Source organism: Fulmarus glacialis, unplaced genomic scaffold (assembly GCF_000690835.1).
Source record: "Fulmarus glacialis isolate BGI_N327 unplaced genomic scaffold, ASM69083v1 scaffold811, whole genome shotgun sequence".
In the NCBI taxonomy this organism is placed as follows: domain Eukaryota; kingdom Metazoa; phylum Chordata; class Aves; order Procellariiformes; family Procellariidae; genus Fulmarus; species Fulmarus glacialis.
Window position 1 is genome coordinate 128,467 of NW_009190714.1, and position 14,396 is coordinate 142,862.

Sequence of the window (14,396 nt, forward strand, 5' to 3'; positions counted from 1 at the left end):
GTTGAGGACAGCTCTATCTACTTTAACAACTGACAGTATAATACATATAGCATACAGCATAATGTCGGTGGGAAACTGGTGATGTACAGACTCGATAGATCTTCCCCCTGGTCTGCTGGGGATTAGGCATAAGCCTCTGGCCCCCAATGCTGCAATCTCGGGGGCTTTCTCACCTTGGAAAAAGCTGGACATATCTGTCAATTAACGGTCCAAGGACTGCTGACTTTCCTCCCAGGAAGGGTGATGCTCACTGTGATTTGCGTCCTCACCCTTCAGCCTTGTCTCTTCCCCTTTGCACTTGTTTTAAGAGTGGCAGTATTTCAATGTGGGGAGTTTTCAGAGAGTCTGAGTGACCAAGGTGGTCACTGCAATGTGTTTCTAAGTGACTTTGCAGCTTTTGGAATCCATTGTCAAATCTTAACAAAAGCTGTTTCATTATGTATTGTTATTAAATACACTTCTACTTTGGAAATTATTGGAAGACTTTGGGGAGGGGGAAATGGGCTCTAATGTTTATGTAGACAAGAGTAAAGTGCTTCCAAGGTATTTTTCCCCCATAAAGTAGCAAGAACGCACCAATTTTCGTCTTGAAGCCAAGAAAGAAAACTGTTTTGTTCTCTTAAAGATTTTCCTTTGTAAGAAGCCATTTCCTGGCCCAAATCTGATGGGGGCTTTAATCCTCAAGCCCTGGATTGAAGGGAAAGTCTGCCCTGTGGATGGGAGGGATGGTGCCATTGAAAGGAAGGCTGCAAGGGCCATTCCCAGTTCCTCCACTCACAGGGAATTAGGGTGAAGATGAAAGGTAAAAAACAGCAAAGGTTTTGGGAGGTATATTTGTGATTTCAGTGGGTGCTCTTTCCATGCCTTCAGAGAGGGTCTCTCAAGTCAAAGTGTGTCAGTGACCCAGTAAATGTGGGAGAAAATGGCTTGTCTGGAACCCCGGTGTCAGAAGACAGGGGACTTATTCTTTCAGAGGCTTTGCTGGCTTGCACTGGTTTACATTATCTGGGAAACTACAGCATAAATGCAAAGCATGTGATTGCTAACTCCCCATTCTTTGCCTGCCTCCGTTATAGTCCTACAGACTCCTCATGTAGCACTGGGAATAAGTGTGGTTCAACACTCATTATATTCCCTTTATTCATTTGTGTGCTCACATAGTGCTAATAACAATGCAGTACAATAAAAGATAGCACTAGAGTCTTAAATTAAATGCAGCCTTTCCAGTATCTCAGCAGGGTGGCAGGCAGGCATATATTTCCAGCTGCCTTTCAGCAACCCCATTAATAAATCATATTTATTTTCCTGGAAGGAGAACTGCTGGGACATCCTTCTGTTTTGGGGGCAGAATCACATTCAATATCCCAAAATTATTTGTTGGACATGGGTGTGAATTTTAGACTTGAGAATTGCAACTGACAGGAACTCCATGGTCTTCCTCCTACCTTCCTTTAACTCCCATTTATACGGGTTTTTTCCTGTCGTTCTCGTCCACCAACTTACATGCTGTTCTAGTTAATGAGCAGCATTTCCCTTGTATGTGTTTAAGATGATCATTCTTTCTCAGCATGTGTCTGTCTCTGATGATTTACCGAGACAAACACTGCATCAGAACACATCTGAATGCTGGCAGTCTTTGATCCCTGTAATACATCTGGACTTAGGCAGTGGCCAGTGTCTTCTGAAACAAGGGGAACGTTTGAGTTCAGGCCCAAATCACATTGCTTACACGCAGACAGTCTCAGATAAACAGCCCAAGTTCTCTTAATATTTCCCTGCTTATCCTATTTTTCAAAATGTTTGTTGTTTTGATTGTTCCCTAAGATATCTCTCCAACTTTCCTCTGGTTTTATTATAAGAAGGCAAAGAATGGAGAGACCCAACAGCCTTATTCAAATAAGTATTATTAGTGACAGTCCTGCTAACTCATTTGCCAAGAAACTGTTTATCTACAGAGAATAAATCTTCAACCTATTTTTAATAGTAGAATCTCTGCTAATAACTTGCATAATGACAACTCTTATTTCAGTAGAAATTTATGTTTTAAGAGTGAATTGCGGATTATTTTGAGGGTCTTACATGGACAGAAAACAATTTACATCAACTAATGACAATAAGTCTTATCAATCTCAAGATCTACAAATGTGCAGTGGTCACCATCATAACCTGTAAATGGTTTGTGAATAAGGAAGATTACCATGACAACCTCTATAGCTACAGGGAGAATACTGTAACTATTCTAGAAATACCTGTCTGTGGAAGCAAAGCTGCAGATTTTTATTGGAAAAAGTTTAGGTAGGTATAGAAAATCATGCAAATACCATTTAAAATGAAGCTTTAGGTGAAATTGTTAGGTTTTGGGTTTTTTTTACAATTGGATGTCTAAGCTTAATTCAGTGCAAGAATATGGAAAATTTCCTATTTGTGTAAGCCATCTTATGGTACGGACTGGCCAAATACGAACCTGACCTGCTTCCATTGAAGTACTTTTGCATTGCAGGTGTCTTGAGCTATTTGATTAATGAGGTCTTTTTTCAGGTATTGCAAAAGTGTCATCAGAACTGAATGTTACACTCCCTGTTAAGATCCAAATCTGAAGCAGAGCTCATTCAGTGAACAGAACTGGAACTTGTAACAGCACTCTGAATTTTTGTGTGGTGAAGGGCTATGACCAGGATTCTGGTTACTTGGGTTAATTTTCATTTAGGAAGTCACATTTTTCTCTTCTCTAAACTAAGTATCACAGTAGTGGTCCATTTTTCTGAGATGTCTTTGAGCTCCTCAGATGGAAATTGCTATACAAACATGAAACATTGTTTTAATCTGTTGTGTTTGAAGGAAGTTAGAGTGGGTTAGTATGAAATCTATGGTGATATCTGGAATGACTAGTGTTTGTGAAACTTTCTTCAGTTAAATCTTCTGAATCAAAGGTCACGCTCTTAGTGTTACAGAAGGGGGTTGCTGAATAACCAACTCAACACCATCCTAAATGAGTGCTCCCCTGATTCACAGTGTTCTCTTCCCGATCAGGTTTTCACTCAGATGTCTATCTTAGTCTTGACCTCAATGTTTAGAAATATTTTAACTTTGCAAACAAAATAATGGGGACCTCTGGTTGTTGTCATTAGAAAATTGGCTGCGATGGAATCATTGGCTCAGCTGCCAAAGAGGATCGCTGTGGAATCTGCAGTGGTGATGGCAAAACCTGTAAAGTGGTGAAAGGCGACTTCAACCACACCAAGGGAATGGGTGAGTAACCCTCAGCAGCATTTTAGGGGAGTGGAGGTTCTCTTAACTGCTTGAGGAGAGTTAAAGAGTGGTAGTAATAGCTCTTCTTCTTGGATAGCATTGGACTCATCTGCTCTAGTAAACACATAAGAAACACAAAACAAAACCCAACTCAATTGAAGTGTGATATTCTGTCTGCTTCTTATTGTTGCCCACATACCAGCCATTGCCTCTGTCTGAAATTCAGAATGAAGTTGTGTTTCTCATTTTGAATGCTACCAGTGCTGTTGATTTTAAATAAGAGACAAAATCACAGTATCTTTTCCAGTGGGAGGGAAGTCTGATTTCAGCACCATCTTTGACCTCTTTGAGAGCTCAGAATGATGCATGTTGCAGATGATTCATGTTATAATCAGAATATCTTAGATAAATGAAAGAGCACTCCCCTCTGAATATTTTTACTGATTCCCTGCCAGCAATAGTATCCAGTATAGGATACAAGAACTTCCAGTCAGACTTAAGACTTCCCCCTCTCTTGTTAAACATTAATGTGTATACAGCTTGGTGTTTGAATTAGTCTTTGTTCCAGAGTTTCTGTATTGCGCTTCTGAGAAACCTGTTATCACACGTCCTAATCAGGCAAAGGGAGGGAAAGCCAGATTCAGGACTTGTAAGCTGCTCCAAGAGGAAGGAATTGTCCAGAAAAAATTATTTCACATTCAGGGAATACAGAATTGCCATTTCTGTATGGAGAAATACATTCAACATGTGCTACTCCAGGACTGAATTCAGCAAAGTACGTAAAGATTCCTTTTAAGCACACACTTCAATTCTGTTTAGTTACTAAAGCAGCACCAGTGCATAGCCACTTCATTGAATCAAGCTCTCAGCACTGAAGTCTGAGGCCCTGATTTTGTTCATTGACCTTTTCCTCTGCACCCTCTCCTCCTTATCTGTGGAGCCAACTGTGATCTGTCACCTCTTCTGAGATGCAGGTAGGATCTCCCACCTCCACCACATCTTTCTGGAGCACGTTTGTGCTGTTGCATTGATAGGCCAACCTGTTGAATGATTTCCTGCATTATTACCTTTGACTCTTTTGTCCCAGTTATTTTCCACCTACTTATGTCAAGGCATTTGCATTTGATGAAAATGGTGGGAAAAGTTTCTCATTTCCGTTGAAAAAAACTATTCTCCATTTCTGTAGCAGATGTTATAGCTGTTCATGAACTTCTTAATTGCTCCTGAAGAGTAACTATCTTTTATCTTTTCCAATGAGACTACGAAACATCTTGTGTGGATAAATAAGAAATTTCTGGGTCACTGCCAGGAGGATGCACCCGTTTCCAACTAGACAGACTGCTTGAGGGTGGTAACTTTACAAGGCTGTAGGAACAGAACAGTTTCAGCCTTAACTGGTTGTCTGGCTGCCAGGACACTACGGGAGGCTTTCACCCGCAGTGCCCTGTAACCTAATAAGAAGAGATGGCTGACTAATCATGGTCAGTGTTCAAGCATTTATTGATCCTTGTTCTTTGCTGATCATCTCGGAAGCGCAAACCTGTCAAAATGTTCCTTTGTCAATGCAATGTTTCCACCTTTACCCATCTCATATAATCTATAACATAATTGTTTTTACAATTATAATCTCATAAACATTTATTAGATGTTTTGATTTATTAATTTTAAAGGAAATTAAAGTTTATGTGGGAATAGTTTTAAAAAGTGACATCCATGATATGCCAAACAAAATCATCTTTGCTTTTTCTTTTGAAATTATGTTCCTTTAATGAGCATCCTAGCCTACTAAAATGGAAAGAATATGTACAGTCTTTTAATTGTACACTGTTCATGTTTTCCTGCTTTTGGTTTTTTTTTTATGTTAGACACTGAAAACAGACTTGTCGGTTTCACTTATGATTCCCAGGCCTGATTCTGCAAACATTTTATGCATTGTGAATTACTCCCATCAATTTCTATTCATATACTGCTGTTATGTAGAATCAGGTCCTCACATTAACTTACTGAATCTCATGCAGTAGGCAAAGCTCCAGGGTTGGGTCTGAGGTATCACAAGTGAACATGAGGTTACTCAAGAAAAAAATTGGCCTTTTTTCTTTAAATTGACATTTAAGCAAATATGTACAAAAATCTGACAAAAGTTGGGGCAAAGGAGAATACACAATATGACTACAGTAACAGATTCAGGGTTTGGATATGTAAATGATTGCACAGGTCAGTGGCAAATCCCCACAAACTTGCTGCAATCTAAGTCAAGGCCAACACACTGGGCCAAGTAAGCTGATTTATTATTTCGGAAGAGAATAGACTTCAAACATCAAGACATTGATTGTTTTGGAGTGGTATCTGTTTTGGGAATTGCAGCTGCAACCTTTGGGCCAGATCCTCAGCTGCTCTGCACATGGGACTCCTTTGACTGCGGGATTGGTCCCTATATGTCCTGTGATTGAAAGTTATGTTGTCAAGGCCTATTAACTGAACTAAATCCATGCCAACTCCTTTCTGTTTCTTAGTAACCAATAGTCATTGTAAGAAGGTTTCGACATGTGTGATGGCAAAGGCAAAGGCTATTCCCAAGTGTTTCTCGTGTAAGATACTTGAATGCTGTTTGCAGTGTCAGTGGGTGTTGGTGACATCCTTTGGTGTTGGTTCTTTGTCTTCTTCTGGTTGGATTAGATGGGGAGATTGGTATCAAAAGCCATGGATAAACTTCAAGCCCTTTTACTATTTAGCTTGGTTTGTCTAAGGTATCGAGTACAGATCCTTTCCTTTTAGAAAACCTATCTGCATGAAAGAAAGCCAAATTTTCATTAGCCAAGTAAAAAGAACCGGGCCTATTTCTTTTTTTTTTCAACCTTAATGTCACACATGAGGTTCTGCTACCCCGGTGGGGCATAATGGTGGAACATTCAAAGTGCCTCATAGGAGGTCCAGCAGTTCAGATCTTGCCACCTGTGATCCAGCTGTAAATGGATTCCATTTCTCTTTTGGGGAGGAGGTCAAAAGCCTTTATTTGTGATGCTAAACATCACATACATTTGTGTGCAGCTCGCTGCCTCCAATTGGCCAACTGAATGCACTGTTTAGACTGAGGTTTATTTTTGACTGGCAGCATGCCCTGTACCTATATCTACAAAATAATTTTTCAAAAACAAACACAGACTTGTTCTGAAGACCATCTCTGTCTCCCTGCCACTGTACGGGGGGCCTAGATATAAAGGACAGCTCTTTGGCTCGTATCTGTTGGGTAGCTGATTTATCACTGACGACTTCTGTCCAGACTCCAAGGCTGTGCCTGTAATGCTCAGAGACCTGCATTGAGACTGAGACCTGCAGCTGTCTCTCTTGATTTTTCTCAGACATATCAAGATTTTCATTGCTGCCTTTTGCTTGTGATCCAAAAGAAGGGCCACAGATATTTGGATTTTTTTAATGGCATAATAAGGTGAGATATGCCAGTTGTTGTAGCTATCATTTTGGGAAATGAAGAGTGTATCTTTGCTAGCAATTTTTCTTTTAAGATGGTGAAAAAGCAGGCTTTTTATTGTGTACGTTACTTGTCCAGCACATATGTAAAAGAAAGAGAGGATATTTGAATAGTGGTGCTGTAGTGCTGGCTAGGAGCATCTTCAGCCAACATAAGAAACTCTTTTTTTGTTAAGAGGCTGTACATCTAACTTATGAGAAAATAGAGCCCTAAGGCTGACTCTGGGATGTCTTACAAGGGTTCAAGCAGAACATGCAAGTTAGAAATCCTGGCAACCAATTTCACAGCAATAGTAGGAGGCTTTGAAATCTGTCCATGGCTCCCCAGTGAAATGATTTTCTTCCACTGAGCTATCCCATGGCTGGAAGTGGACAGGTGCTGATGGAGAAATTACTCTCAAGCTAGTAGCAAGTAAGAATCATCACAACTATTCAGAAAATGGACATGTAGTTACCACTGGACATACTTCCACTGCACTGCAACAACTAGCACTCAGCAAAAGTTGCAAGGTGGGAAGGGTCATGGAAATTGAGATGCCCAGCTGGTAGTTACCCCTAAAATATTAAAGAAGCTGTACTGGCCATGACCAGCAGGTAGGCAGGGCAGTCTGATTTCCTTGGCTTCTACCTTGAGGTCTTTGTTCAAAGCACTTTTGGGAAGTTTGGTAATAGGATGAGCACTGTTGACTTTCTCACACCTAATTTTCATGTGTGTGCAGGGATAAGATATGAAGGTACAGTGCCCAGAGATCAGTACTTTCAGCCATGGGATAATTTTTTCTTTACCTCGGAGTCCGTCTTTCATTGCAATGTGAACCAGAAGAACAGTTTTGTAGTAGATCAGTGATATTCTGAAGCTCATACTAGACTTTCTGTTCTTTCTGGGAGTAATAATAATGGCTAACAATGGATTTTCCTGTGTGAGCTGCTTTCCTTTTGCAAATCTCTCCAGCATTTAAATGAAGACACAGTAGCCACTGTTCACATATTAATCTCCTTGATGACAAAGCCACCTCTTTGTTCTGGTGTCTCTCCTAATACGAATTACACCATATAATTTGTATCTAGGATTTGCTTCAATCACAGTCTTACATTCCTGAGACACTGATGTAATGCAAATTATCCAGAAAGATTGGTGTGTGCCAAAGTAACTGTTCCCAAGGTGGAGTATACTACATACAGCACTATAAATTATCAAATAATGAAGTTCTCCTGTTGTACTTTCAAAGCTTCATCTTAACAGGCTGATTTATGGGTAAAATTACTAGAAATATTGCCTGATAGTTGCCAAATCTCATCAGTCTTTAACCAGTTCCTCATTTAAAGCAGAACTTTAAGTCCAACCTTGCAAACCCCTGCATTGCAGACAATTATCCTAAGACCTAACAGATCTTTGACAGTCCTTGACTCAGGGCCAACTCTGAGACTTTTTTTGGTCTTACTAGCTGACACTTGATAATCTTTCTGGCAATCTGCAGTTACAGTTTGCTTAATAAAATGTGCCTGGAAAACAATGGAGGTGTTTTCTGGTGCAATTATCTCAAAGATCAGGAATATTCTGTGACCAGAAGCCTCACATTAGCTCTAAGGATCAGACGAGTGGTGGTAGCGATCTGAGTTTGTACCTGTGGCAAATTTGCATGGATGTTTTATAGTCTGTTTGCAATAGGATTTGACCACTAACTCACACAATATTGCTGGAAATAATGAATGGGAGTGTCAAGACACTCCTGGTGGGACATGCCCAAGAATTCTGCTTCATCTCTGAAAGGACAGGTCAGATCCATATAACTGCAAAGTGGTTCGCAGTTCACTAACAGAAGACTGAAGGTCAGCAGTCAGGTTTGTGCCACATGATCTCAGTGAGTTAGCACAGTATGTTTCTTCTTATTCAGGAGCTGTGAATACAACCCCCCAAAGCCATCAATCAGGATTAGAAATTACATGAGGAGAAAAATCTGGTGTAAGACCAAACTAAACAGTCTCCAGAACTAATACGCTATTAATAGCTTACACTCCACTATTTACCATTGTAAAAAGTAACATAAAAGTCAACTTTTCCACGTGGTGTTTCTCTTATGGCACAGTGTTGAAATGAGAGCGTATTTACGGCACTAGCTGAACCTCAAGCATGGCTCCACAGCTTGCTCACCTCTGAAGCAGTGTGACACACTCCTGGCTGCTGCTAGGTCAGGGGATGGATCCCAGGTTCACTGAAGTTAGTGACTGGCTTTCCACTAAATTCAGTGTAACTTTGTATCCAACCCCTGCATGATTTAGCTCTGGGCATTTCTATCTGGCATGTGATTTAAAAAATAAGTAAGTAAATAGTACCCCAGTAGGTACATTAAATTACCTGAAACTTGGGCATGTTCCAAACTGACTTCCTAACAGAGGTGTTCAGGTGTGTCATAGGGCCTATTTCCCCATGACGGACTGTCACTAATCACACCTTTGCTGTGTGCTCATGTCTGGTGGTAATTGTCGGTCGGGTTTATACGCAGATGCATGGGGTGAGGATGTTTGATTTCTGAAACACCCTGTTTTGACTCTAATTTGGTATCTCAGCTGATGAAAAACCAACTCCTGGCAATGTCTAGAATAAAATCCAACATCTGTTTGCTTTGATTTCATAACAGATTTCAGTATTGCCTTAAAAAAATTGGCCCTGGAAGTAATGATTTTTCCTAGTGAAACCCACTCTGTAATAGCAGATGGGAGAGCCACTGCTCTGGCTTCTGTACACAGCCATGGTTTGCAGCTTTGCTCTCCCTCTTTCTGTTTTTCCTGCAAGGGATGACTGACTGTTTCTGAGATATCCTGAGTAAGGGAGAAGTAAGTAAGGAGGAACAAGTGCAAAAAGAACTGAGCTGAACGGTCAAATGGAAAGTGTCATTCAGATACCATGAAAAAAAGGGAGTGTGTCTAGCCCCGATCAGCTATCCACCCAATGCACCTCATGAAACCCCAGAGCTCAAGCCATATTCATAGCACAACAAAGGGGGTTGGCACTGCTGATTCAGACAGATAGAAATGAATCCACAGTCTGAGACCCAAAATCCCCATCTGTCTCACTCCATGTCATAGCGGTAACAGAATCACTTAGTCCTGAGATGCCCGAGGCTGTCAGCACCCTCCTTTGAGCCCCCCGGTATCAGTGTAGCAGAAGCATGGCCATTCAGCTGCACTTACCCCTAAAATAGCTCCCCAAACATTGCTGAATGCTAGAGGAGTCATTGTTCCTTATGCCAGCACTTCTCCAACCCATTGCTCTAGACTGCCCTTGATTTCCATAAAAGCAGGGCTGACACGGAACAGTTCCACACGAACAGTTTTGCCTTTAAAGCAAAAAAAGGGATGAGGAAACATACAGGATAAGCTACTTAACATCTAAAAGAAAGGGGAGAGCAATAACCCAAAAGAGGTGCCAAGTTATACACTGCAAAGTAAACTGGGTGGCCAATTAGAAGGAATCAAGTCATGGTTGTGATGAGATTAGTGTCATTTACAGGGGCCTGATTCAGAGTCCAATGAAGCCAGTGGAAAAACTCTGCCTGGCTCCCAGACCTTTGAAATGGGCCGTAATGTTCCTCAGCTTTATAGTTGAAAGGCACCACTTCCACCCCATGGAACAAGTCTGTAACTCCACATGGCTCTGTGGTGGGGGAAAATAGGCTACATTTCCTTGTAGCTCCTAATTATTCTTACTGTTATTCTGTTAGTCAAAAGTGGTATAATTGTGTCGTATTGCTGGTTGTTGAAGGAAGCATGAAAAGGCCAAGAGAGTTTCAGAAAGATGAAAACCAAGAGAATTCTTTAAGAATATGCTGGGGCACTGTAAAAACTTCCCTACCATGTCAGATGCTCAGATAGTCTAATTTGGCATGTGCATCTGCTGGCAGCATTTAGAGGTGACTGGTGGTCGGTCCTTGAGAAACTTCCAGCTCTGTTGTTGCATTAAATCTGAGCTGTGGAGTTCTGTTTAGCAGCCCAATGCAAGGAGACCGTTCCATTATATCCTCCAGAATTCTTGTATAAAGCTGAAGTGTAAATGAAAACAAATTCTTTCCCCGCAGTCGTCCCACTAATTCACAAAGGGTTTTGTGGAAGTGAGTCCTTTCTGATACTGATCACAGCCTCGAGCAGGGTTTTTTTTGGAGGGGGAAGCAGGAGCATCTATTGGAAACTTCATCTCAAATCACAGATGTCTGTTCTGTGATGTGCAGTGTTGCTCCTGACAGTGACACTTTGCATCAGCTCAGGAACAGTCCTCATGCATCCCTGTCAGTACTGCAGGAGAGCCAGGGTGATTCAAAGGGAGCAAATCTAATTAGGCCCAAGCACAAGCCTTAAGTCACAACTAAGCAGCACACGTGCATTTCACAGCAGTGAAACTTGGCTGCCAATGCAGGGATCTGCCAACCTGGGCAGGAGTTGATTTTTTCATGGTGAGATTCTGAATGATTGATGCATCTGGCTGTCTGTGGCATGCTCTCATCCGTCTGCTCTTTTGTTGCCATAGGTTACATCGAAGCAGCTGTGATCCCTGCAGGTGCCCGGCGGATCAGAGTGGTTGAGGATAAACCTGCTCACAGTTTTCTGGGTAAAAAGACAAAAGAAAAAAATGTTTTGATCGAAACTCAGCTCTGTTTTCTGTTAAAATGACCCTTCTTTAAATGACCTGTAAGATGACAGGTTTGTTGTTGCCAGGAAGTGGCTGTTGATTTCATTCTTGCTGCAATCTCTCTGCTTTCGTGGCTTGGTTTCATAATGTTTGCTTGATGTGATAGTATGTGACACTTACAGGCCCTGTGCAACCTGAAAGGGCTAGAGGATACTTCTATATAGACAGAAGAGTTCCTGAACAGAACTTGGCACTGGGTTGAACATAGCTGCCAGGAGCACACAACACTTTGGGAGGGAGTGGGAAAGAGAACAGTGCCTTTAGAGAAAGGAATGGCAGAGATACAGATAGGAAGGCGCCCAGCTCAGACTGGAGCAGAGGCAGGACAGGGCACCTGATATCCCCCAACAACCTGAGCATGAGGTTGCCTGCACCATTTCCTGCAGCAGCGGGTTGTCACTTGATGCTATATCCAAGACCTGATCCTGCACTCTGAGATGGGTTAGCTGCAGCCTCTAGTCCACTTGCCTCTATTTTCTCAGGCCAAACAATTTGTTTAATCCTCTTCTCATTTCTATTTCTGCATTCCTTTTGAGGGGAACAGCCTTCCTCTCCTCTTTTCCCTGTTGGAAACAAAGTTTTAGACATGGGTGATGGGTCAGATTTGTATGTGAGGTTGTTGTAGGGCAGAGCCTGTCAATGAATTTGTTGTCCAGTTACTAATCGCTTAGATTAAAGGTTAGAAGGGTATTTGTAAGATGCAACCAGTCAGCTACAATATACATCTGTCAGTCTGGTCTTCTGCCTCTTCTCTCCAATGTTAGGGGTGTTTCTTTTTGTGTCATTACTGTGCGATAGATGAAGGGCTTTATCTCCCATCTACTTCTAAGGAGACCGAGTCATAGAAATGCTAATGCCCCATAGTCCTGAATTCACACAGAGAGCCTGTGGCAGAGCAGGGAGTTGAAGGAAAATTGTCCAAGGCCCAAAAGAACACCCAGCACATTGAAACGTCCTTTGCACACTCAGAGATGCATGGCCACACATAAATGGGGGAATTCTTCTGTTTCTCTTAAGTTCTTTATGCTGTGTGGGAAAACAAAAGGATAAGAGAAAATTCCAAACTTCTTCCTTTGTTCAGTGAACTTTTACAGCTTGTAGGTCCCTGCATTGTCAGCCTAAGCTCTTCTTGCTCTTGATGAGCTTATTAACACAATTTTTGTCCTTCCAAATCAAACAGTATTTCAGCCCTTCCACACGCTGATATCCTCATTGCAGTGGTTAGAACGGATGCATGTGCCAGCTGTCCCTTAGCCTGGGAAGTATTAGGTACTGTTTTCACTTGTGCATGTTTTGGTTCTTTCAAACTGAGCTTCTCAGAACAGAGACACTGCAAGGTTTTCAGATAGAAAAGCACTCTGAAAGATGGAATTGCTTCCAGAGGTATATCAAGCCTGTGGTAGGAACTCTAAGAGGATTACGAAGCTTGTTGCTCTCTGTTTTGTGGAAGGGGAAACTGAGGTGTTGCAACTTGCTCATGGCTATGCAGAGAGTCAGTAGCAAAGCTCAGACTAGGACCCTTGGTTTCTGATTTCCATGTCTTTTGCTTATAATCCTCCATCTCCGCAGCCAAAAGGAGATGTTAATATCCAGTACTGGGATATAGGACGCCGCTGAAAACATTTACATAGTGATTCTGTCTTATGAGTTCAGGTCTAGTGCCATTGGTTTTATGTCTTGAGATGCTACCAAAGTTGGCAATATCACTGGGAAAGATGCTTTTGTTCTCTGTCTTTCATTCCAGATTCAGGGGGAAGAAAGAGGGTAAATCATGTCATTCAGCTGCCCTTAGGTCAAAAGCATTGGCCTTTGTGCCACTTCTTGGTAGGAAGCACGTATCACTACTGCTAGTATTTCCACTAATGCTGCAGCCAGCTTGCTGGGAGAGGATTACGCCTACACTTAAGATGTTTGACATAGCAAAGCACTGGTGGAACAATGAGAGCCAGTGTTTCCTTTGGTTTTGCAAATACTCTGCCTTCTGGAAGCCATCCTTTTTGTTTGTCTTGGTGGGATTTGCACAGGGTATTTGTCCGGGGCTTGGGCTTTGGCAGATAGCTGCAGCACTGAGAGTCTTATGTGGAGCTAGTGACTGCCCTTCATAGTGACCACATAACCTTGACTAAAGCAGATATTTCCCCACTGGGTGGTGAAGATTAGGATTGTGTATATTTGAGAGCAGGACTTTGGCCCTGTGTGCATCACATAAAGATAGATAAAAATCTGGCTATTTTAAAGCTTCTGAATGCATTTAGCTCTTTGGTTCATGGTCAGGAGCCAGGAGAACCTCTCTAAGCTTTCCAGGGTTTTCTCTTTCAAGGAACGCTGGACACAAAGAAAAGATACCCAATGCCTTGCTAACCTAAGCTGAAGAATGGCAACAGGAGTGTTCCAATAGGACAAAAAAGATGACCAAGAAAACAAAATCCAATCACTCTGATAGGCCTCATTGTAAATCCAGGTCTGAGTATGGAAGGATTTTCTATTCCAATTACACTGACAAAGTTGAGTCCAATCAGGTCCTATTTCCACTCAGAACCGGGTACAGCACTTTGGAAATGAGCCCAGCATAATTTGGAATCATTATTCCATGTGCTGGGAGCAGTGCCTGAAGAATTTCCCTCCACCTACAGGCAACCCACGCTGGCTGCCTTGGCTGACTGTAACGCTTAAAAACCACCTTGAACAGGAAATGCCTCGGCAGTTTGTGTCCACAGGCTGGGAAGCGAGCTGAAGGGACCCAAGGTGGAAATAAAGATCTGACTAGATGCCAGGTTTAGAAATAGATTGGTCAGTTCCTGTCTTCCAGCCAACAAGAAAAAAAGAAGTTATGGGGTTGTTGCTGGGGTTCCTTTTTCTTTTGCTCTTCTACTGTACAACTTCAAGCCAAAAAAAGCTTAGAGATGTAACAGGGGATTCTTGTTACTGCCTAAATGCACCCACAACGGGGAGAAGAGAAGGAGCTGTGCTTTGTTAC

The 14,396-nt window shown here is 41.9% G+C and overlaps 1 protein-coding gene across 1 annotated transcript in view; it reads left to right on the forward strand.

Moving 5' to 3' along the window:
• The window catches only part of ADAMTS17 (ADAM metallopeptidase with thrombospondin type 1 motif, 17), a 180,157-nt gene that overhangs the window by 118,810 nt on the left and 46,951 nt on the right, over positions 1-14,396 (forward strand). Inside the window, exons 13-15 of the mRNA XM_009586177.1 lie at positions 3,129-3,249; positions 5,763-5,837; positions 11,258-11,338. Coding sequence (XP_009584472.1) covers positions 3,129-3,249; positions 5,763-5,837; positions 11,258-11,338 — 277 coding nt within the window. The remainder of the gene's footprint in view (positions 1-3,128; positions 3,250-5,762; positions 5,838-11,257; positions 11,339-14,396) is intronic.